General features: G+C 40.3%; 1 protein-coding gene across 5 annotated transcripts in view; it reads left to right on the forward strand.

Moving 5' to 3' along the window:
- Positions 1 to 26,362, forward strand: part of si:dkey-32e23.4 (dynamin-1-like protein) — a 58,010-nt gene that overhangs the window by 389 nt on the left and 31,259 nt on the right. For 4 of the 5 annotated variants that reach the window (XM_062050692.1, XM_062050694.1, XM_062050695.1 and 1 more), the window contains exons 2-8: positions 4,693 to 4,818; positions 16,105 to 16,246; positions 16,416 to 16,454; positions 21,109 to 21,155; positions 21,230 to 21,301; positions 25,206 to 25,292; positions 25,356 to 25,518. In XM_062050692.1, coding sequence (XP_061906676.1) covers positions 4,717 to 4,818; positions 16,105 to 16,246; positions 16,416 to 16,454; positions 21,109 to 21,155; positions 21,230 to 21,301; positions 25,206 to 25,292; positions 25,356 to 25,518 — 652 coding nt within the window. In that variant the 5' untranslated portion in view covers positions 4,693 to 4,716. The remainder of the gene's footprint in view (positions 1 to 4,692; positions 4,819 to 16,104; positions 16,247 to 16,415; positions 16,455 to 21,108; positions 21,156 to 21,229; positions 21,302 to 25,205; positions 25,293 to 25,355; positions 25,519 to 26,362) is intronic. The other variant, XM_062050693.1, reaches the window with a different exon arrangement.

Raw genomic sequence — 26,362 nt, forward strand, 5'->3', positions numbered from 1 at the left:
GTGTGACTCCTCAGCAGGGCGGTGCGCCGCATCTCTCTCATCAGCACCACTTTATCCATACATCCATCCATTTACTACCGCTTGTTGTATTTCACTTGTTTTTTAACATTTACTGAGCTAACTGTAGAAGAGAAAGTCCAACACAAATAGAAGTAGACGGAGTAAATATTGAAAGGGTAAAAGAAAACACATTTTGGGGTGTAATAATAGATGATAAAATGAATTGGAAATGTCATGTAAAAAAATATATACAACATAAAGTAGCAAGAAACACATCAATAATGAATAAACCAAAACATGTTCTAGACCAAAAATCACTTCATATTCACTACTGCTCACTAGTGTTACATATCAGAATCAGAAGAGTTTTTATTGCCTTTGTTTGAGAACGGGTTCACAAACTAGGAATTTTACTTGGCGCAATCGTGCAACATAAAACACATATAACACAGAATAGAATAACATGAGCTGTAACTGAGCTACCAGATCTTGTTATTGTTTATGTGCCTGATGGCCGAGGGGAAAAAACTGTTCAGGTGGTGGGAGGTGTGGGTCTGGATGTACCGTAGTCTCCTGCATATCTGAGTTATTGTGTAGAAATATGGGAAATAACTACGAATGTGCGCTTCATTCACTAACTGTGTTACAAAAAAGATCAATTATAATAATACATAATGTTGGATATAGAGAACATAGAAACACTTCCATCCATCCATCCATTTTCTTCCGCTTATCCGAGATCGGGCCGCGGGGGCAGCAGCCTAAGCAGAGAAGCCCAGACTTCCCTCTCCCCAACCACTTCGTCCAGCTCCTCCCGGGGGATGACTAGGCGTTCCCAGGCCAGCCGGGAGACATGGTCTTCCCAACGTGGGGACGGCGTGGCGAAGTTGGTAGAGTGGCTGTGCCAGCAATCGGAGTGTTGCTGGTTACCGGGGTTCAATTCCCACCTTCTACCTTCCTAGTCACGTCCGTTGTGTCCTTGGGCAAGACACTTCACCCTTCGCCTCTGATGGCTGCTGGTAGCGCCTTGCATGGCAGCTCCCGCCATCAGTGTGTGAATGTGTGTGTGAATGGGTAAATGTGGAAATACTGTCAAAGCGCTTTGAGTACCTTGAAGGTAGAAAAACGCTATACAAGTACAACCCATTTATCATTTATCATAACGTGTCCTGGGTCTTCCCCTTGGCCTCCTGCCGGTCGGACTTGCCCCAAACACCTCCCCAGGGAGGCGTTCGGGTGGCATCCTGAGCAGATGCCCGAACCACCTCATCTGGCTCCTCTTCATGTGGAGGAGCAGCGGCTTTACTCTGAGTTCCTCCCGGATGACAGAGCTGCTCACCCTATCTCTAAGGGAGAGCCCTGCCACCCGGCAGAGGAAGCTTATTTCGGCCGCTTGTTTTTGATTGATTGAAATTTTTATTAGTAGATTGCACAGTGAAGTACATATTCCGTACAATTGACCACTAAATAGTAACACCCGAATAAGTTTTTCAGCTTGTTTAAGTCGGGGTCCACTTAAATTGATTCATGATACAGATATATACTATTTTCATAATACAGTCATCACACAAGATAATCATCAGAGTATATACAATTAATTATTTAGTTTATTTACAATCCTGGGTGTGGGATTTGGAGGGGGCGGGGGGGTTTAGGATTGGTTGGTATCAACACTTCAGTCATCAACAATTGCATCATCAGAGAAATGGACATTGGAACAGTGTAGGACTGACTTGGTAGGATATGTACAGCAGGTAGTGGACACAGAGAGAGAGAGATTAGAAAGTATAAGAAAAAGTACCTGTGACAGTGTTTCTCATAAACTGCCAAGATACATGTGGCGGTAGGGGCGTGGCTATGGGCGTGGTCACCATGACATCATCGAGCAATTTGCATAATTTACTACAATGATATGATTTTCTCTAAAAAGGCTAAAAAAATGTATACTTACTAATTAATAATAACAGTTTTGTTTTAAACGTCCATCCATCCATCCATTTTACAATATAATTACAACACTTTATGTACATATTTATATACAGATTTTAACAATAAGTTATTCACTGAAATATATTTATTAATTGTGGTTCTTACAAAAAATATATCTTATAAAATATAAAAGCTAAAATGTCTCTTAAAGCTCTGCCCCTTTAATTAGTGCATACTAAATAATTTAACTTTAGCCTACTACTACAACCATATTATTTACCAGCAACATAAAGTGAAACAGAGGCAGAGGTGTCCTGCCACAGTCAGTAACAAATAAACAGAAAACAGTAGTGGTGATAGATAGACACAGAGTTTCATCAAACATCTGATCGGTCTCTCTCCAGCTGTCCTTTCATAATAAATGCATTCAAATCCCGAAAATAAAAATTAAGAAAATCCGAGTCGGTGCTGCACACTGCACAGGTTCGGACCTCTTTTGAACTTGTTTGCCAAGACGTTTTACCCTCGTATTTTGATACGGTCGGTCCGTTCTTCTTTTACTTCGTCGTCGTCGTCTTCTTCTTCTTCTTCTGGCCCACCAGGTGAATTAAGTGTTATTGGCGGAGTTACAATGCATAGTAGGCTACCGCCACCTACTGCACCGAAATTGTAACTACAAGCTACATTCACAGACAGAGTCCCATTGCTTTTATGAGCGGTCGAGCAAGTCAAAAGCCGAAAAATCTGTCGCTGTCCGGCTTGGCTGCGTGGGGGCGGTGGTCCCTGGTTCCCTGGGCACCACACCTACTGTTTGTGGGTTGGGCTCTTGGTGAGGCTGGGGCCGTACTCTGGCTCCCACACACACTGGGAGTCAAATGTATTGTACATACAAATTCACATACACTCACATACATGCATACACACATACATAGGTACCTACGCTCCCACATACATATACAAATACAGTACATATTTACATACTCAAAGTTCGTACATCCATTCGCACATTCATCATACAAACATACACATACTGTACATATACACTCACTGTACAAACACATATACACATTCTGTACATATACAAGTACATATGCATACATACACTCATGCACATAATCATGTTTCATCAAATATATATTAACGTTGTTGCCCTAGGGTAAACTGGGTAACACATGGCACACTGACAAAGCTTAACCTATTATTACTATAACAATCTACAAGGTTAATGTAGGTTGCTTCTCTTTCTTCCCCTCCATTTTTCTGCATTCTTTCGTATCTCAAGTTATCGTTACGTACAGGTATATGTATTGTTGCATTTGAACAACTGTATTGTTGATAATAAAGGTAAAGTATTGGTATTGTTCATTATCAATAGCGCTATTTCTATTGGTATTTGTATTGCTCCATTTGTAGTGTAATAATGCTCATTGTCATTTCTGTATTGTTTTTTATTTTCGCTAACTGCTTATTTGCTATTACTTTTACCATCATATTTGTACATGTCGTATTTGCTGATGTTGCTCTATTGTTGTTGTTGTGTTTGTTGTTGTTGTTTTTCTCTTTCTGTCTAATCCCCCTCTTGTCCCCACAATTTCCCCGTCTGTCTTCTTTTTTTCTCTCTTTCTATCCCCTCCTGCTCCGGCCCGGCTGCACCAAATGATAATATAAATACATTTAATAAAGTCAAATACAAATAAGGCAACAAGAGAAGTATCCTACACTTCTCTTTTGTAAAGTAAATCTGAACAGCCGATATGGGCATCTACATCTACTGATTTGCCTGAGAAGCTGGACAGGACAAAAAAAAACAAAAAAACGATTTTTTATTTTTTTATTTGTTTTTTATTTGTGGCAGACGTAATTCTTTCGTGGCGGGCCGCCACAAATAAATGAATGTGTGGGAAACACTGACCGTGATCTTGTCCTTTCGGTCATAACCCAAAGCTCATGACCATAGGTGAGGATGGGAACGTAGATCGACCGGTAAATTGAGAGCTTTGCCTTCCGACTCAGCTCCTTCTTCACCACAACGGATCGATACAGCGTCCGCATTACTGAAGACGCTGCACCGATCTGCCTGTCGATCTCATACAAACACTTTATTTATTAAATCACAATTATTGAAATTCAATGATTTGGTGCATTTGCAAACATCTAAATTGATGTACAAAGCAAACTATAACCTGCTAGCCAAGAATGTACAATAATTCTTCTCAACAAAAGAGGAGAAATATAACCTTAGAGAAAAATGTAATTTAAAACATGTGTATGCTCGTACAACACTTAAAACCTTCAGTATATCAGTATGTGGAATTAAATGATGGAACGGATTAAGCAAAGAAATGAAACAAAGCAGCAATATGATTCAGTTTAAGAGACTGTTCAAACTACAAGTGTTCACTAAGTACACACAACAATAATTATGATGAACATCCTGAACCCTTTTTTTTTTATTGAGATAAAGATTATTTATGTATTTAATATTTGTATGCTTTATTTATGTATTATTTATTTGTTCACTGTTCTGTTACAGAGAACAAGGAAATGGGATAAAATTGCTATGGTATGAGAAGGGGTGGGATTAAATAAGCTATGCTTCTTCCTACTCCTTTTCAGATGTGCTGTTATGAAACAAGTGGAATTGTGTGATGCATTACATTGTATCGTATGCATGTTCCACATAAACTGAACTGAACTGAACTTGGTTACAGATTTGTTTTGTATTGTGCATATATTTATATATATTTGTTTGTTTTCCTTCAGTGAGTCCAGTCTAGTGGAAGAAGGATGGAGACTTTGATTCCCACCATCAACCGTCTGCAGGAGGTTTTCCTCACAGTGGGCGCTGACGTCATTCAACTTCCTCAAATCGTAGTGGTTGGATCTCAGGTGAGATACTTCACTGGCAATGGAAGTATTATTGGAGTAAAACTGTTTGCAGATGCGTGTCTCAATCTGTGTGTCTGTAGTCCCATTCGGTGTGCATGTTTTAATTTGTGTTACCGTATTATAATTTGTGTATGTAAAAAAATGTGTCTGTGTTTTCAAATTTTTGTGAAGCAGGAACTCTGATTGGCACGTGACTTTTGCAACACGTCTGCTGTGTAAGACTTGTGTGTCTGTGCAGTGATGTGAAGGTGTAAAAAGACTTGTGTGTCTGCAACTTCACCTTTACTTCCCTATACTCACCACTAGTTGGCGCCTTGCACCCACTCATGTTATTCTGTGATGACAACACCACATTACACTCTCTCATCACTTGCTGTAAGCTTTAGCAGCAACTTACTTGTCACAAGTAATTTTGTCTTCTTCAAATAAGTTAATTTTGTTAAGTTATCAGTAATATTAACTGTGAACTAGGGTTGTCTCCATGCCAATATTTTGGTACCAGTACCAAAATGTATTTCGATACTTTTCTAAATAAAGGGGACCACAAAAAATGTCATAATTGTCTTTATTGTAACAAAAAAATCTTAGGGTACATGAAACTTATGTTTATTATTGTAATTTAGTCCTTAAATAAAATAGTGAACATACTAGACAACTTGTCTTTTAGTAGTAAGTAAACAAACAAAGACTCCTAATTAGTCTGCTGACAAATGCAGTAACATATTGTGTAATTTATCTACCTATTATTTTGTCTACATTATGAGGGACAAACTGTAAAAATGGATTATTAATCTACTTGTTCATTTACTGTTAATATCTGCTTATTTTCTCTTTTAACATGTTCTATCTACACTTCTGTTAAGATGTAATAATCACTTATTCTTCTCTTCTTTGGTACTTTACATTAGTTTTGGATGATACCACACATTTAGGTATCGATCCAATACCAAGTAGTTACAGGATCATACATTGGTCACAATTTAAGTTCTCTTGTGTTCAGGGACATATTTACTGAGTTTATGAATACAATATGAATTTTATTTTTTTTAAAAAAAGATTTTGTGACGATAAAAAATATTGATGTAATTATAGTAGTATCGACTAGATACACTCTGGTACTTGATATCATTACAGTGGATGTCAGGTGTAGATCCACCCATCGCATTTGTTTACATTGTGACGCCGGTGAGCTATTGTATCCTCCTACGGTGTGTAGTGAAGTATGTTTAGCTATTATTCGTCCTCCAGTGATAATGGTACCTGAAAGAAACTTACTTTATTTGTCGCCACGGAGACCAGGATTAGTGATTTAGAAGTAGCTAAAACACTGCGGATGGATGTTAGCTGCTGGCTAGCTAGCCATGTCTTAAAGCACCTCTTCCTGAGGGTGTTTCAGTGTTATAACTTCACCTTTATCTTTACTTTTTACACCAAAATGCGTCCATTCTCCCTTTTCTGTCTACACACTGTGTCTGCTTGTAAGTACTCTGTGTGAGTGCGCTGCCGAACATGCTCCTCTGTTTGTAAAACCAGCAATGTCACGACGTGACGACACGCCGTCATGCCTGTAAGAAAATATATATGGCGAACCGGTACTTTTCAAACAGAATATAGTACCGTTTTTGATTCATTAGTACAGCGATACTACACTAGTACCGGTATACCGTACAACCCGACTGTGAACTAGTTAGCTTTTCTCAATGTGGTGACGTCATCACAGAATAAGATGAGTGTGTGCAAGGTGCCAACTAGTGGTGAGTATAGGGAAGTAAAGTTGCAGACACACAAGTCTTTTTACACCTTCAGATCGCTGCACAGACACACAAGTCACGTGTAAAAAGACAGCCAATCGGTGTTCCTGCTTCAGACAAATCTGAATACAAAATGTTTTTTTACACACACACACACAATTGGAAATGGGCTGATTTTTTTTTTTGTTGCACACACAAATCGCACAAGCACATCTGATTACACACACACACAGATTAAGATACAGACACACAAACTAGTAATTGGAGTACAGACGCACATATTGACATACACATTTGGAAATAGTTTTGCTACAATGATACTTCCATAATTGGCCAGCACATTAGGCACACCTGCACAAGATACGTGTATCAAACATGTCATTGAACAGGAATACTGTAAACACATCTGCAGCAACTTGATGTCATGCAAGTTCAAGTTTGCATTATTTACACAATTGTCTCCAGAGCGCTAACGTTCCAATGTTATATCCCGCCCTCTTACGGCTTGAACACGCATTATTAGCTGTGGGTGTTGTGAGCTAGTGATCCAGATTTGGCTGGTTAGCGTTAGCTGTCACTGAGTGTATATTGTATCATAACAACAACATGACAGCACATTGTTTGTTGCTGGTCTTGGACTACTTTTGTGTGTGTGCACTCGCTCCCTGTGTGCTTGTGTTGACCAGACAGGGTGAGTGAGCACCGTAAACACCATTTTATTCACGCCTGTAAAATGTAATACTGTACAAACTTAGTAATTGTGGAAAATATTGACAGTTTTAAAACAAATGTGTTCTGTTGAACCACTAATGCTAACATAAGCTAGGCAATGGTGTTCTTGTTCTATTTTCTGATTTGAAAACTGTAACAGTTTTGAAGTTGCAGACAGCTCCTGTAAGTTTGTACTTGCAGTGTGCATCTTTAGTCTCATATGACATGGCTGTATTTACTGCAGGGCTATGCATTATTCATTTCTCCATCAGAGGCACATGTACGCTCATCACTATTAGTTTTTATAATTTTCTTAAGAATTTAAATAAATATCAGGTATCAAAACATATTTGAGGAGAATTATTGACAAGGAGAGTAATTTTATTTTTAAATGGATTAAAAAAAAAAAAAATTCTCATGCAGGGTATAAGGGTTACTACTATCTACTTCACAAAATATATATATTTTTTAATCGTAAATACAGGTATCATGTATGAATATGCCGATGTAGTGTTTGTTGTAGTTGTAAAAAAATAAAAATGTAAAAACATTTAAAAAGCTGATACCGATTTTAAAAAAAAGATACCGATATGCGTCAAAATGCCAAATATTGGTGCTGATAATGGGTCGATCTGTAGTATGGCGTTACCAATGTTTATTACTGTGGCTTTAGTTAATCACAGAAGTACAGAGTAATTTACTGAAAGGTGTTTATATACTTCTTTTGATTTAGTATGTTAATAGGAAATATTAGAAACAGTTCTCAGTATAATGCAGTACAGTTCTATACCAGCGCTAAAACAGCACCCTAATCAGAATGTTATGTATGGATTTGACATGTTCCACATCCTAATATGTGTACACCTGGGAGAAAGTGAACAGGCCACATTTCACTTTTGACGCCATCAGCAGGTGAGTCATTGTGACATCTACACAACTGTAAGGTAAAGCTAATTTTAATTTTCCTGAGGGAACTCTCCTGAAGGAATCCATAAAGTACTATCTATCTATCTAATTCTACCGTATTACTTCTGTACTAAAACTAATTTCCTCTGCCTCAAGGAATTGTTGATTTAAAGGAGCCATATGTAATAATGTCATGTCAAGTCATCATTGAATGTGTCAAAGGGCATTTATAAATTATCTTCTTTTCCAATACCTCTATAACTGATAACAGTACTTCAGCTGGCATATGCTCATTTCAAAATTCGATTTACAGCCCTGAAATATTGTTATTGTTTTCATTTTGATGCCCCGCCCTCCACCGTTTGACCAATTAGAAAGTCTGTGAGTGTGTCACATCCAGGTTGCCAGTTACACACCGCCATCCACAAGGTGTCAGTAAGAGTCTACAATCAAATGGGCAAAACATTGCCGTCCCACAGGGCATTTCCTGTGGGAAGGGATTTGTTCCCAGGGATTCGAATAAAGAACCAACTCTTTTTCTTTACTATAGTGGCCTCGATAACGGGAACCGGTTCTCAAAAAGGGATTTTAGTCCATGGAATCGGTTCTTTTCTTATCGAACAACCGGGAGAACCGGGTTCGAACATCATCCCTAAGTGTCAGTGCCTATTTCCTTCTCAATATGCTGATACGCTGAGGAAATGGGTTCCAACATTAGCACGGCTAATTGCGGTTTGTGGTACATATGGGGTGGTATTTGCTCGGCACAATATAATGCATTACATGTCATGATTTGTGTATTGACATGGTAGTAGGCTATATGATTTATGCGTAACGTGGGTTGGCTCATAGAATCTCAGTCTGCACTGAAACATGGTGATGTGCGTACATGGAAGAGAAGGTCGGATGCAACATGGGGTTATGCTGAACGAAATGTGGCAGTCATTTTACTGTTGGCCTTGGCTTGCCATCAAAGTAGGCTTATGCCGTATATAATACATTATATATAATTATTTGGATGGTGGTCCGTGCAGTCAAACAGGACATTTTAGCAGTGTAATGCCAACAATCTGTCCCGACTAAAATATTGCTGCATAACTTTACAAATACATTTGGCTGATGGACATCAGTAAAATGTGGCATAATTACTTCGTAAACCATCTTGCAAGAAGCATAAACAAGAGAAACCTACAGCGTAAAAATGAATTATTAATCTACTTGTTCATTTACTGTTAATATCTGTCTATTTTCTGTTTTAACATGTTCTATCTACACTTCTGTTAAAATGTAAGAATCACTTATTCTTCTCTTCTTTGATACTTTACATTCGTTTTGGATGATACCACACATTTAGGTATCGATCCGATACCAAGTAGTTACAGGATCATACATTGGTCATAATTTAAGTTCTCATGTGTTCAGGGACATATTTACTGAGTTTATGAATACAATATGAATAAAAAAACACAGGACGAGATGTTGAACAGTCCCTTGTGCCAAATGTGGAGAGTACTCACTCGAGATGTCCTTGTTGTTGAGAGTGGTAGACAGACAACATGGGGGTGTGGGGGGTGGGGTGTTCTTGTGAGTTGTATGGGATATGAGACTTGGTCAGGGTTAAATTCCAGGACAATTGGACAAGCGACACATCTTCAGTAGTGTGCCCTTGCATCATTGGGTGTTTCGGCCTTCAAACACTATACACCCTCCACAAAGGTGGCCCGCCGAAGGATGATCAGACCTCAGCTTGTGTCCCGTGCTCAACTGTTCCTGAAATTCACCCTGTTATACTGCTGTTTTTGGGGCCCAACCGGGGTCCTTCCGCTTGAGCCAAATCCACTGGCTGCTTCTTTCGGCTGCCTCTGAGACTGCTCTGATGGTCCTCCGCAGAGCCTGACCATGGCTGCCGAGTTCCCTCAGCAGTCTGATGGTAGACGACGCCACAAATCCTCTGCATCCCACTTCAACTGGATAGACTTTGGTGTTCCAGCCACGCTGCCTCGCTTCTTCTGCTAGCTCTGAGTAGCGCAGCTTCTTACGTTCATAGGCCTCCTCCACAGAGTTCTCCCATGGGACTGTGAGCTCTATGGCGTAAGCAGTCTTCACCGAAGGGGACCAGAGCACCAAGTCTGGCCTGAGGTTGGTAGAAGCAATCTCAGGTGGGAAAACCAGCTGTTTGCCGATGTCTGCCAGCATCTTCCAGTCGCGGGCCCTGTATAGGTGTCCAGCTTCTGGTTTGGTGGAAAGCTGTTTGGGTGTTTTCCCGCCCTCTCGGACAAACATTGTTGTCTTCATGGGATTGGATACTCTTGGTGGCAAGGAGTTGACGGCACCACGCATGCTCTCCAGGGCTGATGCCAAGCTCTTGAGGACCTGGTTGTGTCGCCAGGTGTATCTCCCCTGCGTGAGGCTCGTCTTACATCCTGTCATGATGTGTCTGAGGGTTGCTGGAGTTGGGCAGAGGGCACAGATTGGATCCTCGCCATACCACTGATGGAGATTCTTTGTTGATGGGAGCACATCATACGTTGCTCTGATGATAAAGCTGATTTTACTTGCTTCCATCTGCCATAGCTCCTTCCAGCTTATGTTTCTCTTCTCCACTCCTTCCCACTGCATCCATTGCCCCTGTTTGGCGAGAGAGACAGCCTTTGCACTCCTTAAGACCTCCTCCTGGCGATGCACCTCCTCCACCACCAGCGTCCTCCGCTCTGATGTTGTAGCATTTTTCCAGGATGGTTCTCTTGCAGTCAGACCAAAGCCTCCTCTTCCCTGTTGGACCTTTCCCACGATGTCTCTGTGCCTCAGGGCTGCTGTAGCTTGCTGCACCGCATCGGATGGTGTCCACTTCCGCCCAGTTACTAGAGGCGGTGCAACAGTGCTAATGGTCTTGTCTCTGGAGTCCTTCAGTGTCATCTGGAGTCTAACTTTAGAACACTTGTATTCCTCAGTTAGACTAGTGAGAGGTAGCTCCAGGATCCCTTTGCCGTAGAGGCCGATGTTACTTAGACATTGTGGAATGCCAAGCCACTTTTTTGCATATGACGTGATGGTTCGCTCCATCTTCTCCACAGTGGTTACTGGAACTTCATACACAGTGAGTGGCCACATTGTCCGGGGGAGGAGTCCAAATTGTAGGCACCAAAGCCTCAGTTTCCCTGGCAATAGTCTTGTCTATGTTATCCAGGCTCTTCGCGATCTCTTGCCTTAGTTCTATTTGTTGTTTGTCCTTGAGGCTTGCATTGTACCATCTGCCCAGGCTTTTGACAGGCTGCTCAGACACCGTTGGAATTGGGTCTTCGCCGATGTAGAACCTTGTATCTCTCAGCACCCCCTTGATAATGGAGATGCTTCGAGATTTACTAGGCTTGAATTTCCTTCGGGCCCACTCGATGTTCTCCTGCAGCTTTCCAAGTAGACGCTTAGTGCATGCTGCAGTAGTGGTTAGTGTTGTCATGTCGTCCATGTAAGCCCTGATAAGTGGAAGACGGAGCCCAGCCCTGGTTCGTTCACCACCCACCACCCACCTTGAGGCCCTCATGATGACTTCCATGGCCATTGTGAAAATCAGGGGTGAAACTGTGCAGCCTGCCATGATGCCTACTTCCAAGCGCTGCCATGTTGTAGTAAAGTTGGCTGTTGTGAAGCACAGCTGCAGGTCTTGGAAGTAGTTCTTGACCAGTGTGGTGATGGGCTCTGGTACAAGGAAGAAGCTAAAAGATTCCCAGAGAAGTTCATGGGGAACTGAGCCAAATGCATTGGCCAGGTCGAGGAAGGTTACATGAAGATCTCTCTTATCCTTCTTGGCTGCTTGGATCTGATGCCAGATCATGCTTGTATGTTCTAGGCAGCCAGAGAATCCTGGAATTCCAGCTTTCTGTACAGATGTATCAATGTATTTGTTCTTTACCAGGTATGTGGACAGCCTCTGAGACACCACGCTGAAAAAGATTTTCCCCTCAACATTGAGAAGACAGATTGGTCTAAACTGGCTGATTTCCGATGCATCCTTTTCTTTAGGTATTAGCACACCACCAGCCCTTCGCCAAACCTTGGGTATTCCTTGCTTCTGCCACACTACCCTCATGAGTTTCCACAGAAAGCGTAGTACATCCGGTGCGTTCTTGTAGAGCTTATATGGTACTCCGTTAGGTCCCGGAGCCGATGCTGCTCTTGCTCGTCGGACTGTGTTCTCTACTTCTTTCCATTTCGGAGGGCTAGTGTCCAGGTTGAATACAGGTGGTTGAATTGGCGGGATGTCAGGTGGGATGACTATATGCTCCTGCCTTTTTGAGTCGTGGTGAATCTTTTCCAGGTGTTGCTCCAGTTCCTGCTTTGATGTTTTCAAAGTTCCGCTTTTTTCCTTTGTGAAGAGGTCTTTGACAAACTTGAAGGGGTCTTTATAGAAACAAGTTCTTGTGTGTTCTTTCTTCTTGCGAAGCTTCCTCAAGTTTTCCGCTCTTCGCAAGGTTGCTAGCCGGCTCTTGATGTCTGCTTGGAGTAGCATGAGACCTTCCCTCTCAGCGTCGTCTGCTTTTTTCCATAGCTTTCTTATCTGCCTCCTCTCTCTGATAAGCCTGTCGATCTCCTGCTGCCTCCTGGATTTAGCTGGCGGTGGTAGATTTTTTCCACTTCTCCCTTTGCTCACTCCAAAACGTTCTTCTCCGTAGTTGTAAATTATGTCGCCCATCCTTTCGATCTTTCCCTCTGCTGTGCCTGTTTGTTGCTCCAAGATTTCTGTTAGGTCCCTGTTGATTGTCTCCCATTCTTTCTTGTCAACAGATTTGGGCCACTTTACGCCAGGTTTGTGCCCTTTGATCTTTCTCTCCATTGGAGGTCTTTGTGGTTGTTTGGGCTCCTCCACCAGCATGTCTGTGCTTGTATTACCTTCTTCAGATACAGGGGTGCTGATGCTCTGCAAACTTTGGTTTGTGTCCCGTCGCTGTGCTTCACTCGACTGACTTGACTGATTACTTCGTAACAAGTATTGATCAATGCGAGGCCCTTGTCTCTGCTCTCTCAGGCACCTTTTCCTCCCTTGATGGATCTTTAAGCCCATTGTTGATGTTACTTTGTTCCAACCACAGATGCACACCTGAAGCTTGTGTCCCACTGCTGTTGTTGCTGTCTCGTGTGTTGTGCTCTCCTTGTTCGTAGTGATTTCCGTTCCTAGGTCAGTATTTTAAAAAGAAAAAAGATTTTGTGACGATAAAAAATATTGATGTAATTATAGTAGTATCCACTAGATACACTCTTGTACTTGATATCATTACAGTGGATGTCAGGTGTAGATCCACCCATCGCATTTGTTTACATTGTGACGCTGGTGAGCTATTGTAACCTTCTACGGTGTGTAGTGAAGCATGTTTAGATATTCTTTGTCCTCCAGTGATAATGCTACTTGTAAGAAACTTACTTTATTTGTCACCATAGAGGCGAGGATTAGTGATTTAGAAGTAGATAAAAGACTGCGGATGGATGTTAGCTGCTAGCGTTCCATTGCCATTAGAAGTTCCTTGGAGTAGGATGCGTATCTGGCAACCTCAGTCATGGAGATTGGGAGAGGACTACAGCATTTGGACCGTGATTGCAGTACCATTTCTGGCCACATTACTACATATGGCATCTTTATTGGTAACACTAAAAGTATGACAACTTTTAATGAGGTCCAACACGCGTATGTTACACACGCAGCAAAAACAGGAAGTGTCTACTATTTATTCATTTACTTTGTGAGGCAGACATTTATTATTTGACCAAAACTAAAATATATTTTTGTTCAAATGAACAGTGATGAGCGTACATGTGCCTCTGATGGAGAAATGAATAATGCATAGCCCTGCAGTAAATACAGCCATGTCATATGAGACTAAAGATGCACACTGCAAGTACAAACTTACAGGAGCTGTCTGCAACTGTGAAACAGTTCCATCCATCCATCCATCCATCCATCCATCCATTTTCTACCGCTTGTCCCTTTTGGGGTCGTTACAGTTTTCAAATCAGAAAATAGAACAAGAACACCATTGCCTAGCTTATGTTAGCATTAGTGGTTCAACAGAACACATTTGTTTTAAAACTGTCAATATTTTCCACAATTACTAAGTTTGTACAATAATACATTTTACCGGCGCAAATAAAATGGTGTTTACGGTGCTCACTCACCCTGTCTGGTCAACACAAGCACACAGGGAGCGCGTACACACACACAAAAGTAGTCCAAGACCAGCAACAAACAATGTGCAGTCAAGTTGTTGTTATGATACAATATACACTCAGTGACAGCTAACGCTAACCAGCCAAATCTGGATCACTAGCTCACAACACCCACAGCTAATAATGTGTGTACAAGCCGTAAGAGGGCGGGATATAACATTGGAACGTTAGCGCTCTGGAGACATTTGTGTAAATAATGCAAACTTGAACTTGCATGACATCAAGTTGCTGCAGATGTGTTTACAGTATTCCTGTTCAATGACATGTTTGATACACTTATCTTGTGCAGGTGCTGATCACCTACAGTACGTCTCCTCTGCCTACCAGTTTTTGTCCTTCTTTCCTGGCGTCATCCCGCTCCCGTTTTGTTTGTTTTCGCTACTGTAGCGATCGAGTCGCTCGACAAGCCTCTGTCCGCAATACTCGGAGCGTAGGCTCATTAAAGAAACCTGAGCCCGAGCTCATCCAAGATGGACTGGTGCAAAGTGGAAAAGTGTTCTGTGATCTGACGAGTCCACATTTCAAATTGTTTTTGGAAACTGTGGACGTCGTGTCCTACGGACCAAAGAGGAAATTAACTATTCGGATTGTTCTAGGCCCAAAGTGTAAAAGGCAGCATCTGTGATGGTATGGGGGTGTATTAGTGCCCAAGGCGTGGGTAACTTACACACCTCTGAAGGCACTGTCAAGTTATGTGTTGGTTGTTTGTGCTCTCCCCTAACTTGAAATGGGTTTGACTGTTTGACCAGGGGTTACACTGGGACTTCACTCTTTTTTAATCCAATGATGAGACAAATCTCTCTTTCCACTTTTATTTTGGACTTGATTGTCTCTTTTTTCATTAAATAGTTGTAAGGTGAAAAACATTTTGGAGAAGGTGGAAACACAAAAAAAACATTAATTCTGAAAGGTACATACAGGTTTTGTTATCATGGACGCCCCTGCTTATTTCAGCAAGACAATGCCAAGCCACGTGTTACAACAGCGTGGCTTCATAGTAAAAGAGTGCGGATACAAGACTGGCCTGCCTGTAGTCCAGACCTGTCTCCCATTGAAAATGTGTGGTGCAATATGAAGGCTAAAATAGCAGAAGGGAGACTGTTGAACAACTTAAGCTGTACATCAAGCAAGAATGGGAAATAATTCCACTTCAAAAATGTGTCTCCTCAGTTCCCAAACCTTTACTGAGTGTTGTTAAAAGGAAAGGCCATGTAACACAGTGGTAAAAATGCCCCTCTGACTACTTTTTTGTGTTGCTGCCATTAAATTCTAAGTTCATGATTATCTGTACAAAATAACAAAGTTTACCAGTGTGAACATTAAATATCTTGTTTTTGCAGTCTATTCAATTGAATATAAATGAATATAAGTTGACAAGGATTTGCAAATCATTTTATTCTCTTTTTATTTATCATTTACACAACGTGACAACTTCACTGCTTATGGCTTAAGACAAAGAGGTATTAAAAATGTACTTTCCATTGACTGCTGTGTGAAATGTTCATGACTATCTCTGAAAAATGACAGTATGCTGTTAAAAATGTCAATGGCTTTCTTGTTGAAACAATTGTTTTGATCAAATGAATAATGTATACTACCATTGACTTGAGGCATGTGTATGGTGAGTACTGTATGACTGAGTCAATCATGCAGGGGATATAAAAAAGTAGTGAATTAGTGATGTCACTGTGTGTTCTTACAGAGCAGCGGCAAGAGCTCCGTGTTGGAGAGTCTGGTGGGACGTGATTTCTTGCCTCGAGGATCAGGGATAGTTACCAGAAGACCTCTGGTGTTGCAGCTGGTCAATGTGGCCCCGCTGGAGGAGCGACTGAAGACTGACAATGGTACCTTGTGTGACTTTGTTGGTAAACATACTCATAAGGTGTCAATACTAGTATACTAATACTAATACTAGTCTGTTTTGTTCATGTGCTTGCATGGACTTTGACATGCTACACTTCATCTTTTTGTACTAACACACTCTTTTTTTCCCCCCTCTTTAACACTTTCCAGGGAACGATGTTAAACACACTGGCCAAAACAGCTATTCAGGTCTCTGTAAATGTGTCTTTTATTCCTCTCTCCTACTTTGTACATTAGCTCTACAGTAGAACCTCAAACCTTGGTTCTTGAACATGGTCATGAATCAATGTTTGTATAGTGAAACAGAGTTCCCAATAAGAACTCTGCGTGTATGTATTTGTATATATATATATATATATATATATATATATATATATATATATATATATATATATATATATATATATATATATACAGTATATATATATACACACACACATTATATATATATATATATATATACATGTATATGTATATATATATATATATATATATATATATATATATATATATATATATATATATATATGTATATATTTGTGTGTGTTTGCATATGTGTGTGTGTATGTTTATGTGTATACATATATGTATATGAATATACATATATATGTGTGTACATATATGTTTATTTATATGTACATATTTATATATATATGTATATATACATGTATGAATATTTATATATGAATATATGTGTATATATTAGGGTTGTCCCGATACCAATATTTTGGTACAGGTACAACAATATTTTTCCGTACTTTTCAAAATAAAGGGACCCCAAAAAAATTTCATTGTTGGCTTTATTGTAACAAAAAATCTTAGGGTACATGAAACATATGTTTATTATTGTAACTTAGTCCTTAAATAAAATAGTGAACATACTAGACAACTTGTCTTTTAGTAGTAAGTAAACAAACACAGACTCCTAATTAGTCTGCTGACGTATGCAGTAACATATTGTGTCATTTATCCACCTATTATTTTGTCTACATTATGAGGGACAAACTGTAAAAAATTATTATAAATCAACTTCTTCATTTACTGTTAATATATGCTTATTTTCTGTTTTAACGTGTTCTATCTACACTTCTGTTAAAATGTAATAATCACTTATTCTTCTCTTCTTTGATACTTTACATTAGTTTTGGATGATACCACACATTTAGGTATCGATTCGATACCAAGTAGTTACAGGATCATACATTGGTCATATTCAAAGTCCTCATGTGTTCAGGGACATATTTCCTGACTTTATAAACATAATATGAATTTAAAAAAAAGGAAAAACGATTTTGTGATGATAAAGAATATTGATGTTATCATAGTAGTATCGACTAGATACGTTATTGTACTTTGTTTAATTCAGTAGATGTCAGGTGTAGATCCACCCATGGCATTTGTTTACATTCAGGAACGCTAGCTTTTGTTAGCGGTGACACTGGTGAGCTATTGTATCCTCCTAGGGTGTGTAGTGAAGCATGTTTAGCTATTCTTCGTCCTCCAATGATACCTGTAAACAACATACTTTATTTGTCGCCTTGGAGGCCAGGATTAGTGATTTAGAAGTAGCTAAAACACTGCCTACTACAGATGGATGTTAGCTGCTAGCTAGCTAGCCATGTCTTAAAGCACCTCTTCCTGAGGGTGTTTCAGTGTTATAACTTCACCTTTATCTTTACTTTTTACACCAAAATGCGTCCATTCTCCCTTTTCTGTTTGTAAGTACTCTGTGTGTGTGCGCTGCCCAACATGCTCCTCTGCTCATAAAACCGGTAATGCTCCTGCTCAGTGGCCTTGTGGTTAGAGTGTCCGCCCACCGAGTCTAATGACTACATCACATGAGCCCTATTTAAAAGGGCTCAGTGAAGTCAACAGGTGTCGTCAAGCATAATCACTCACATGAAGTTATTAAGAGGCCATGAAGCTAATTTGATTTGATTGTAACTTTTCTACATCACCTAAATTGATCATGTATGTTGCTGTATGTATACAGCAACATATATATATATTTTTTTTCAGTAGACCCATAATAAATTCAAAAAAGGACCAAACTTCGTGAATGTTTTTTGTGACCAACAAGTATGTGCTCCAATCACTCAAAAACATAAGATTTGTGGAAATTATTGGAAACTCAAGACAGCATTATGTTTTTTACAAGTGTATGTAAACTTTTGACCACGACTGCATACCGAGTTGAGTACAGATTGAAAGTGAAAGAGAGGTGTATCTTGTGTCATGCATTTATTCGGTAAATTCTGTAACTTAGAGACACTCTTCTGTTGTTTGGCAACCATTTGAACACAGCTGTTTTAATTATTTCACCAGGAAGGCAAAGTGATTTGCACCTCTTTTTTATGGTACAGTGTAGAAAGAAAATAAAGCACACAAAAAGCAAAAATGTACAAATAGAGCAAAAAGGCTGACATGTTAATTCTAATAACGAATAAAACCACAAAGATTTGTCTTTAAATTTATGTTATAACCTTTATATTAGCTTATATCATTAAGTTACATGATGACATCACACAACCAAGCATGTTGAAAGAATATTTATAAACAATATTATTTGTGTTATGTACAAAACCCAAAACCAGTGAAGTTGGCACGTTGTGTAAATGGTAATGCTCATAAGACCAGCAATGCTCCTGCTCAGTGGCCTTGTGGTTAGAATGTCCGCCCTGAGACTGGAAGGTCGTGAGTTCAAACCCCGGTTGAGTCATACCAAAGACTATAAAAATGGGAGCCATTACCTCCCTGCTTGACACTCAGCATCAAGGGTTGGAATTGGCGGTTAAATCACCAAAATGATTCCCAAGCGCTGCTGCTCACTGCTGCTGCTCACTGCTCCCCTCACCTCCCAGGGGGTGTAGTTTATTATTATTCTTCGGTCAATCGTCAACAAAATAAACAAACAGTTGTACATTCATAAATTGAAAATGAAAATGTTGCAGACCGAAAGGGTTTAGGCTGAAATTGAACACTTAAACAAGGGGATGGGTCAATTGCAGAGGATAACTTCACCACACCTAGTGTGTGTGTGACTATCCGTGGTACTTTAACTTTAACTTTATATTCAATTGAATAAATAAATGATGAATGGGTTATACTTGTATAGCGCTTTTCTACCTTCAAGGTACTCAAAGCGCTTAGACTGCAAAGACAAGATATTTAATGTTCCAACTGAGAAACTTCCTTTTTTTTTTTTTGCAAATAATCATGAAATTAGAATTTAATGACAGCAACACATTGCAAAAAAGTTGTCACAGGGGCATTTTTAACACTGAGTTACATGGCCTTTCCTTTTAACAACACTCAGTTCCCAAACCTTTACTGAGGAGACACATTTTTGAAGTGGAATTATTTCCCAGTCTTGCTTGATGTACAGCTTAAGTTGTTCAACAGTCTCCCTTCTACTATTTAAGCCTTCATATTGCACCACACATTTTCAATGGGAGACAGGTCTGGACTACAGGCAGGCCAGTCTTGTACCCGCACTCTTTTACTATGAAGCCACGCTGTTGTAACACGTGGCTTGGCTTTGTCTTGCTGAAATAAGCAGGGGCGTCCATGAAAAAGACGTTGCTTGGATGGCAACATATGTTGCTCCAAAACCTGTATGTACCTTTCAGCATTAATGGTGCCTTCACAGATGTGTAAGTTACCCATGTCTTGGGCACTAATACACCCCCATACCATCACAGATGCTGCCTTTTCAAATTTGCGCCTAGAACAGTCCGGATGTTTTTTTTCCTCTTTGGTCCGGAGGACATGACGTTCACAGTTTCCAAAAATAGTTTGAAATGTGGACTCGTCAGACCACAGAACACTTTTCCACTTTGCATCAGTCCATCTTAAATGAGCTCAGGCGTTTCTGGGTGTTGTTGATAAATGGTTTTGGCTTAGCATTGTAGAGTTTTATCTTGCACTTACAGATGTAGCGACCAACTGTAGTTACTGACAGTGGTTTTCTGAAGTGTTCCTGAGCCCATGTGGTGATATTCTTTACACACTGATGTCGCTCTTTAATGCAGTACCGCCTGAGGGATCCAAAGTCACAGCCTTGCCGCTTATGGGCAGTGATTTCTCCAGATTCTCTGAACCTTTTGATGATATTACAGACCTTAGATGGTGAAATCCCTAAGTTCCTTGCAATAGCTGGTTGAGAAATGTTGTTCTTAAAATTTGCTCATGAATTTGTTGACAAAGTGGTGACCCTCGCCCCATCCTTGTTTGTGAATGACTGAGCATTTTATGGAAGCTGCTTTTATACCCAATCATGGCACCCACCTGTTCCCAATTAGCCTGTTTACCTGTGGGATGTTCCAAATAATTGTTTGATGAGCTCAACTTTCTCAGTCTTTTTTGCCACTTGTGCCAGCTTTTTTGAAACATGTTGCAGGCATCAAATATTAGATGAGCTAATATTTGCAAAAAATAAAGTTTACCAGTTAGAACGTTAAATATATTTTCTTTGCAGTCTATTCAACTGAATATAGGTTGAAAAGTATTAGCAAATCATTGTTTTCTGTTTTTATTTACCATTTACACAACGTGACAACTTCACTGCTTTTGGGTTTTGTATATGAGTTCAGTTTTCTCTGTTTTTATGATGGTATCGAATAAGTATAGAGAATGTTGGAAGGTCATAGGTATCGGTATCGACCGCTGGAATTCTGGTATCTGCAAACTACAACTAGAAATAGGAAACATTTCTCGAAAAAGTGTCAAGTTAAAATGGAGCTTTAGTAAAAGCAGAAGTTGAATGGCATTAGATTGCACCTACTGTCATTTATTTTCCCCTCAATCACCCTCATGTTAAATGTCTCCTTGTTTGCCTGTTTAGGTGTCAAAGCTGAAGAATGGGGCACATTCCTGCACTGCAAGAGTCAGGTACTCCTGATGGTTAAACATGTGTGCTGCTGTTGACTGTTAGCTGATATTCATCACTTCTTTTTCTAATGAAGATTTTCACTGATTTTGGGGAAATTCGTCGTGAAATCGAAGCAGAGACGGAAAGGACTTCAGGCAATAACAAGGTGAGGAGAAAACCCATTTTAGTTTAATCATGTACCGTATTTTCCGGACCATAGGGCACACCGGATTATAGGGCGCACTGCCCATGAATGGTCTATTTTTGATCTGTTTTCATATATAAGGTGCATTAAAGGCATCATTTTTTTTTTTTTTTCTAAATTGAAAAGTTAAAAGTTGGTTTAAGTTAAACTCCCAACAATAATCTCACACACACACTAGGTGTGGTGAAGTTATCCTCTGCATTTGACCCATCCCCATATTCACCCCCTGGGAGGTGAGGGAAGCAGTGAGCAGCAGCGGTGGCCGCGTTACGGAATCATTTTGGTGATTTAACCCCCAATTCCAACCCTTGATGCTGAGTGCCAATGGATCCCATTTTTATAGTCTTTGGTATGACTCGGCCAGGGTTTGAACTCACAACCTAACGATCTCAGGGCGGACACTCTAACCACTAGGGCACTGAGAAGGTCTTCCTTGTGGTCTACATAACATGTAATGGTGGTTCTTTGGTCAAAATGTTGCATAGATGATGTTTAACACATCATCTTCAAGTCACTTTCTGACAGTCGCTTCAGGATGCGCCGTTTTGTGGGCTGTCTTATTTACGTGGCTCATCTTCGACAGCGTCTTCTCCCCGTCATCTTTGTTGTAGCGGTGTAGCGTGCAAGGACGGGAGTGGAAGAAGTGTCAAAAGATGGAGCTAACTGTTTTAATGACATTCAGACTTTACTTCAATCAATAACGGAGCAGCATCTCCTCATCCGTGGCTCACTAGTGCAACAACAACGCCCGAAATGTGTCCCGTGAAAAACCGTCCGACCGGAACTCTCTAATAACTAAAGTTCCTTGGGTGAATAATGTAAACTCACTACACCGGTATGTTTTAGTGCTTTCATGGCGAGTTTACTGACAGATATAAGTAAGAACTTTACACTACTTTATATTAGAAATGGCAACAGCGGAGGATGAATGTCACATAAGAAGATAGAGAAAAAGAAGAAGCTTATCGACTACGGTGTCGGCACAAACTACAATGAAGGACTTGCGTCACAGCCAAAATTGGTACGTACATTAGGCACACCGGGTTGTAAGGCGTACTGTCGAGTTTTGAGAAAATGAAAGGATTTTAAGTGCCTTATAGTCCGAAAAATACGGTAAGTGATTTTTTGGCGTACCGCTAGCTGGAGCGTGCATACCACCAGTTACACGTACCACAGTGATCTATATAAAGTTTTACATGATTTTGACCCTTATTGTTAACTTAGCTGCAATTTTAATTTCAATATAAAATCACATTTATTCCGACTTCCTCCCACCTCCAAAGACATGCACCTGGGGATAGGCCCCTCCCACCTCCAAAAACATGCACCTGGTGATAGGCCCTTCCCACATCCAAAGACATGCACCTGGGGATAGGCCCCTCCCACCTCCAAAGACATGCACCTGGGGATAGGCCCCTCCCACCTCCAAAGACATGCACCTAGGAATAGGCCCTTACCACCTCCAAAGACATGCACCTGGGGATAGGCACCTCCCACCTCGAAAGACATGCATCTGGGGATAGGCCCCTCCCACCTCCAATAACATGCACCTGGGGATATGTTTATTGGCAACACTAAATTGGCCCTAGTGCAGGGGTGGGCAATTAATTTTTACCGGGGGCCGCATTAGCAACCCGAGCACTGCTGGAGGGCCACACCGACAATATTTCAATTAAATTTTGCACAAATTATTTTTGATATACCGTAAGATAGATAATAATAATAATAATAATATTTTCATTTAACCTAACTTATCTTTATACAAAAGCAGATGGCTTTTGATGGTTTTATTTTTAACACTTTCTTACACAACACTTCCTGATGTATATTACAATACAAAAATTTCAATTTCTGTCACTTCATCCTGCATCCTCTTTGTTGTGAACGTAGCACGTCTGTAAGGTGATTGGCGAAGAAGGAGGAAGCGTTGCTGTTGCGGAAATGAGGAGTGAGGATTGGTTTTCCTTTTGGAAAGAACGAGATAAGTTGAGCTGTGTTAGTATAGCATGCTCAATAAAAGTTTAAAAAGAGTGTCAGACTTGGTGTGCACTTCTTCTGGACGCTACAATTGATGTCACAAGTGGGATGAAATGCCTCCCAGTTCGCCTTGCCATCAAACTTGGGAGTCTTCATTGAGGGCGGAATTTCCCCCGTAGCAAGCAGCGTGGCTGCACCTCTAAACGCTGTCTCTCTCTCTCTGTCTCTCTCTCTCTTTGCGGCGAGCTCCTCACGTGGCACGTACCTCCCGATGACGTAGCACACAAACAGTGCAGTATGCGCAAAGTTTTACTTCTGACACCAATTGTAGCGTCCAGAAGAAGTGCACAGCAAGTCTGACGCAATTTTTAAACTTTTATTGAGCAAGCTATACTAACACAGCTCAACATATCTCGTTCCTTCCACACGCACGTCTCCTCACTTCTCATTTACACAACTCAAGAAGACAACATCTACTTCAGCAGGTCGTTACACTATATTCTTTAAACACAGCAACATGTGTACCACAAATTTACCTTTACTTGGCAGTCCATGTCTTTTTTAAAACACGCCATTCGTCATCAACTTTTCTCTTTTTAGCGTCTCGGGGATAACCGGGCATCACTTGTCGCTGTGCGCCTTCCCTCACAGGACATACGCACATATAACACTTTTCAAAATAAAAGCAGCACAGTTGTATTGCACGCACGACAAAGATGTTTTTTTAAATGTATTTTGTATTTGTGATTGCCGCTGCGCGCACGAGCATACGTCCACACGGAAGTAATACAAATAACGCTTTTCAAAACAAAAGCAGCACCGTTGTATTGCACACTCGAAATAGACACTTTTTAAAATTTATTTTGTAATTTATAATTGGCCTCACGCGGGCCGGACAGGGACGTACAAAGGGCCGGATGCGGCCCGCGGGCCGCAGAATGCCCAGGTCTGCCCTAGTGAATTAATGTGAGTGTGAATGTTGTCTGTGTTGGCCCTGTGATGAGGTGGCACCTTACGCCCGTGTGCAGCTGGGATAGGCTCCAGCACATACAGTGTTTCCCATAAACTGCCAAGATACCTATGGTGGTGGGGGCGTGGATATGGGCGGGGCTATGGGCGTGGTCAATATGACATCATCGAGTAATTTGCATAATTTACTACAATTATATGATTTTCTCTAAAAAGGCTCAAAAAAAGTATACTTACTAATTAATAATAACAGTTTTGTTTTAAACGTCCATCCATCCATCCATCCATTTTACAATATAATTACAACACTTTATGTTCATATTTCTATACAGATTTGAACAATAAGTTATTCACTGAAATATATTTATTAATTGTGGTTCTTACAAAAAATATATCATATAAAATATAAAAGCTAAAATGTCTCTTAAAGCTCTGCCCCTTTAATTAGTGCATACTAAATAATTTAACTTTAGCCTACTACTACAACCATATTATTTACCAGCAACATAAAGTGAAACAGAGGCAGAGGTGTCCTGCCACAGTCAGTAACAAATAAACAGAAAACAGTAGTGGTCAAATACAAATAAGGCAACAAGAGAAGTATCCTACACTTCTCTTTTGTAAAGTAAATCTCAACAGCCTATATGGGCATCTACATCAACTATATGATTTGCCTGAGAAGCTGGACAAGACAATTTTTTTTTTTTTTTTTTTAAATTTGTGGTGGACGTAATTCTTTCGTGGCGTGCCGCCACAAATAAATGAATGTGTGGGAAACACTGACATAAGGGACAAGCAGTAGAAAATGGATGGATGGTTTAAATCCTATTTTTAGCTGTTTTAGCTTGTAAAAATCATTGCTGTTTACACATTGATCTCGAGATATTGTTTTACTATATTTTCTTTCTCTGTCCACCAGGGGATTGCTCCTGAGCCGATACATTTGAAGATTTTTTCCCCAAAAGTCCTTAATCTCACCCTGGTTGATCTACCTGGGATCACAAAGGTAAAAAACCAAAGAGGTGATTATGAACACAGCTAATACTTCTCCAACATTGTGTCCTCTCAGGTTCCTGTTGGAGATCAGCCCGAGGACATTGAGTCGCAAGTGCAGGAGATGATCTTGTCCTTCATCTCCAATCCCAACTCCCTCATCCTGGCCGTGTCCCCGGCAAACTCGGACTTGGCCACCTCTGATGCACTGAAATTGGCTCGTGAGGTCGATACAGATGGTAAGACATTTGAAAGTCTTCTTTCTTTCAAGTTTCTTGCTTCCTTACTTGTTTACAGTTACACGGCATGTAGCAGGTAGGACATTTAAGATAATTAGACACACTGGACTTTATTTAATAGTGTCCGCGTTTTCTTTACCATTCCTGTTTGTTTGCTATTGTCATTACTGCCACGAGTGGTGGAAAAGTGTATTACAACTGCGACACACTGCTGTAAAGTGCATCCCAAAAGAGCAGAGGGCTCTATAACTCCTAACTTTACAGAGCTCTATAACTAGATGCTTGAAGACCCTTATTTTCATAACATGTAGACAAAACAGTAATTAGGGAACAAAAGGACAAATCAGATGTTGACTGATAGTGGAGTGAAGGTAATGCTAAATATCACACTTTAATGATATGTATAAATCAAACACTCATGTTCGATGTAAAAACATGTAGAAAAGCACAAACATTTGTATTTAATAGCTCTAGTTGAGGCCATTAGACTAGATTTCTTAGATCGACAAATTGGAAAATTAAGTAAATCCACCATATTTTCCACACTATAAAGCCCACCGGTGTGTGAGTGTGTGAGAGTGTGTGTGTGTGTGTGTGTGTGTGTGTGTGTGTGTGTGTGTGTGTGTGTGTGTGTGTGTGTGTGTGTGTGTGTGTGTGTGTGTGTGTGTGTGTGTGTGTGTGTGTGTGTGTGTGTGTGTGTGTGTGTGTGTGTGTGTGTGTATGTATGTGTGTGTGTGTGTGCAGAAAACATCGCACAGGGCGATGTGATGCGTCTAGTGCAGTAGCCTTGGAGTAGTAGTACCTGTAGTTAGTGCATGCTGCATGCCGCTTTTGCTTGCTATGC

Source organism: Entelurus aequoreus, linkage group LG06 (assembly GCF_033978785.1).
Source record: "Entelurus aequoreus isolate RoL-2023_Sb linkage group LG06, RoL_Eaeq_v1.1, whole genome shotgun sequence".
Lineage (NCBI taxonomy): Eukaryota > Metazoa > Chordata > Actinopteri > Syngnathiformes > Syngnathidae > Entelurus > Entelurus aequoreus.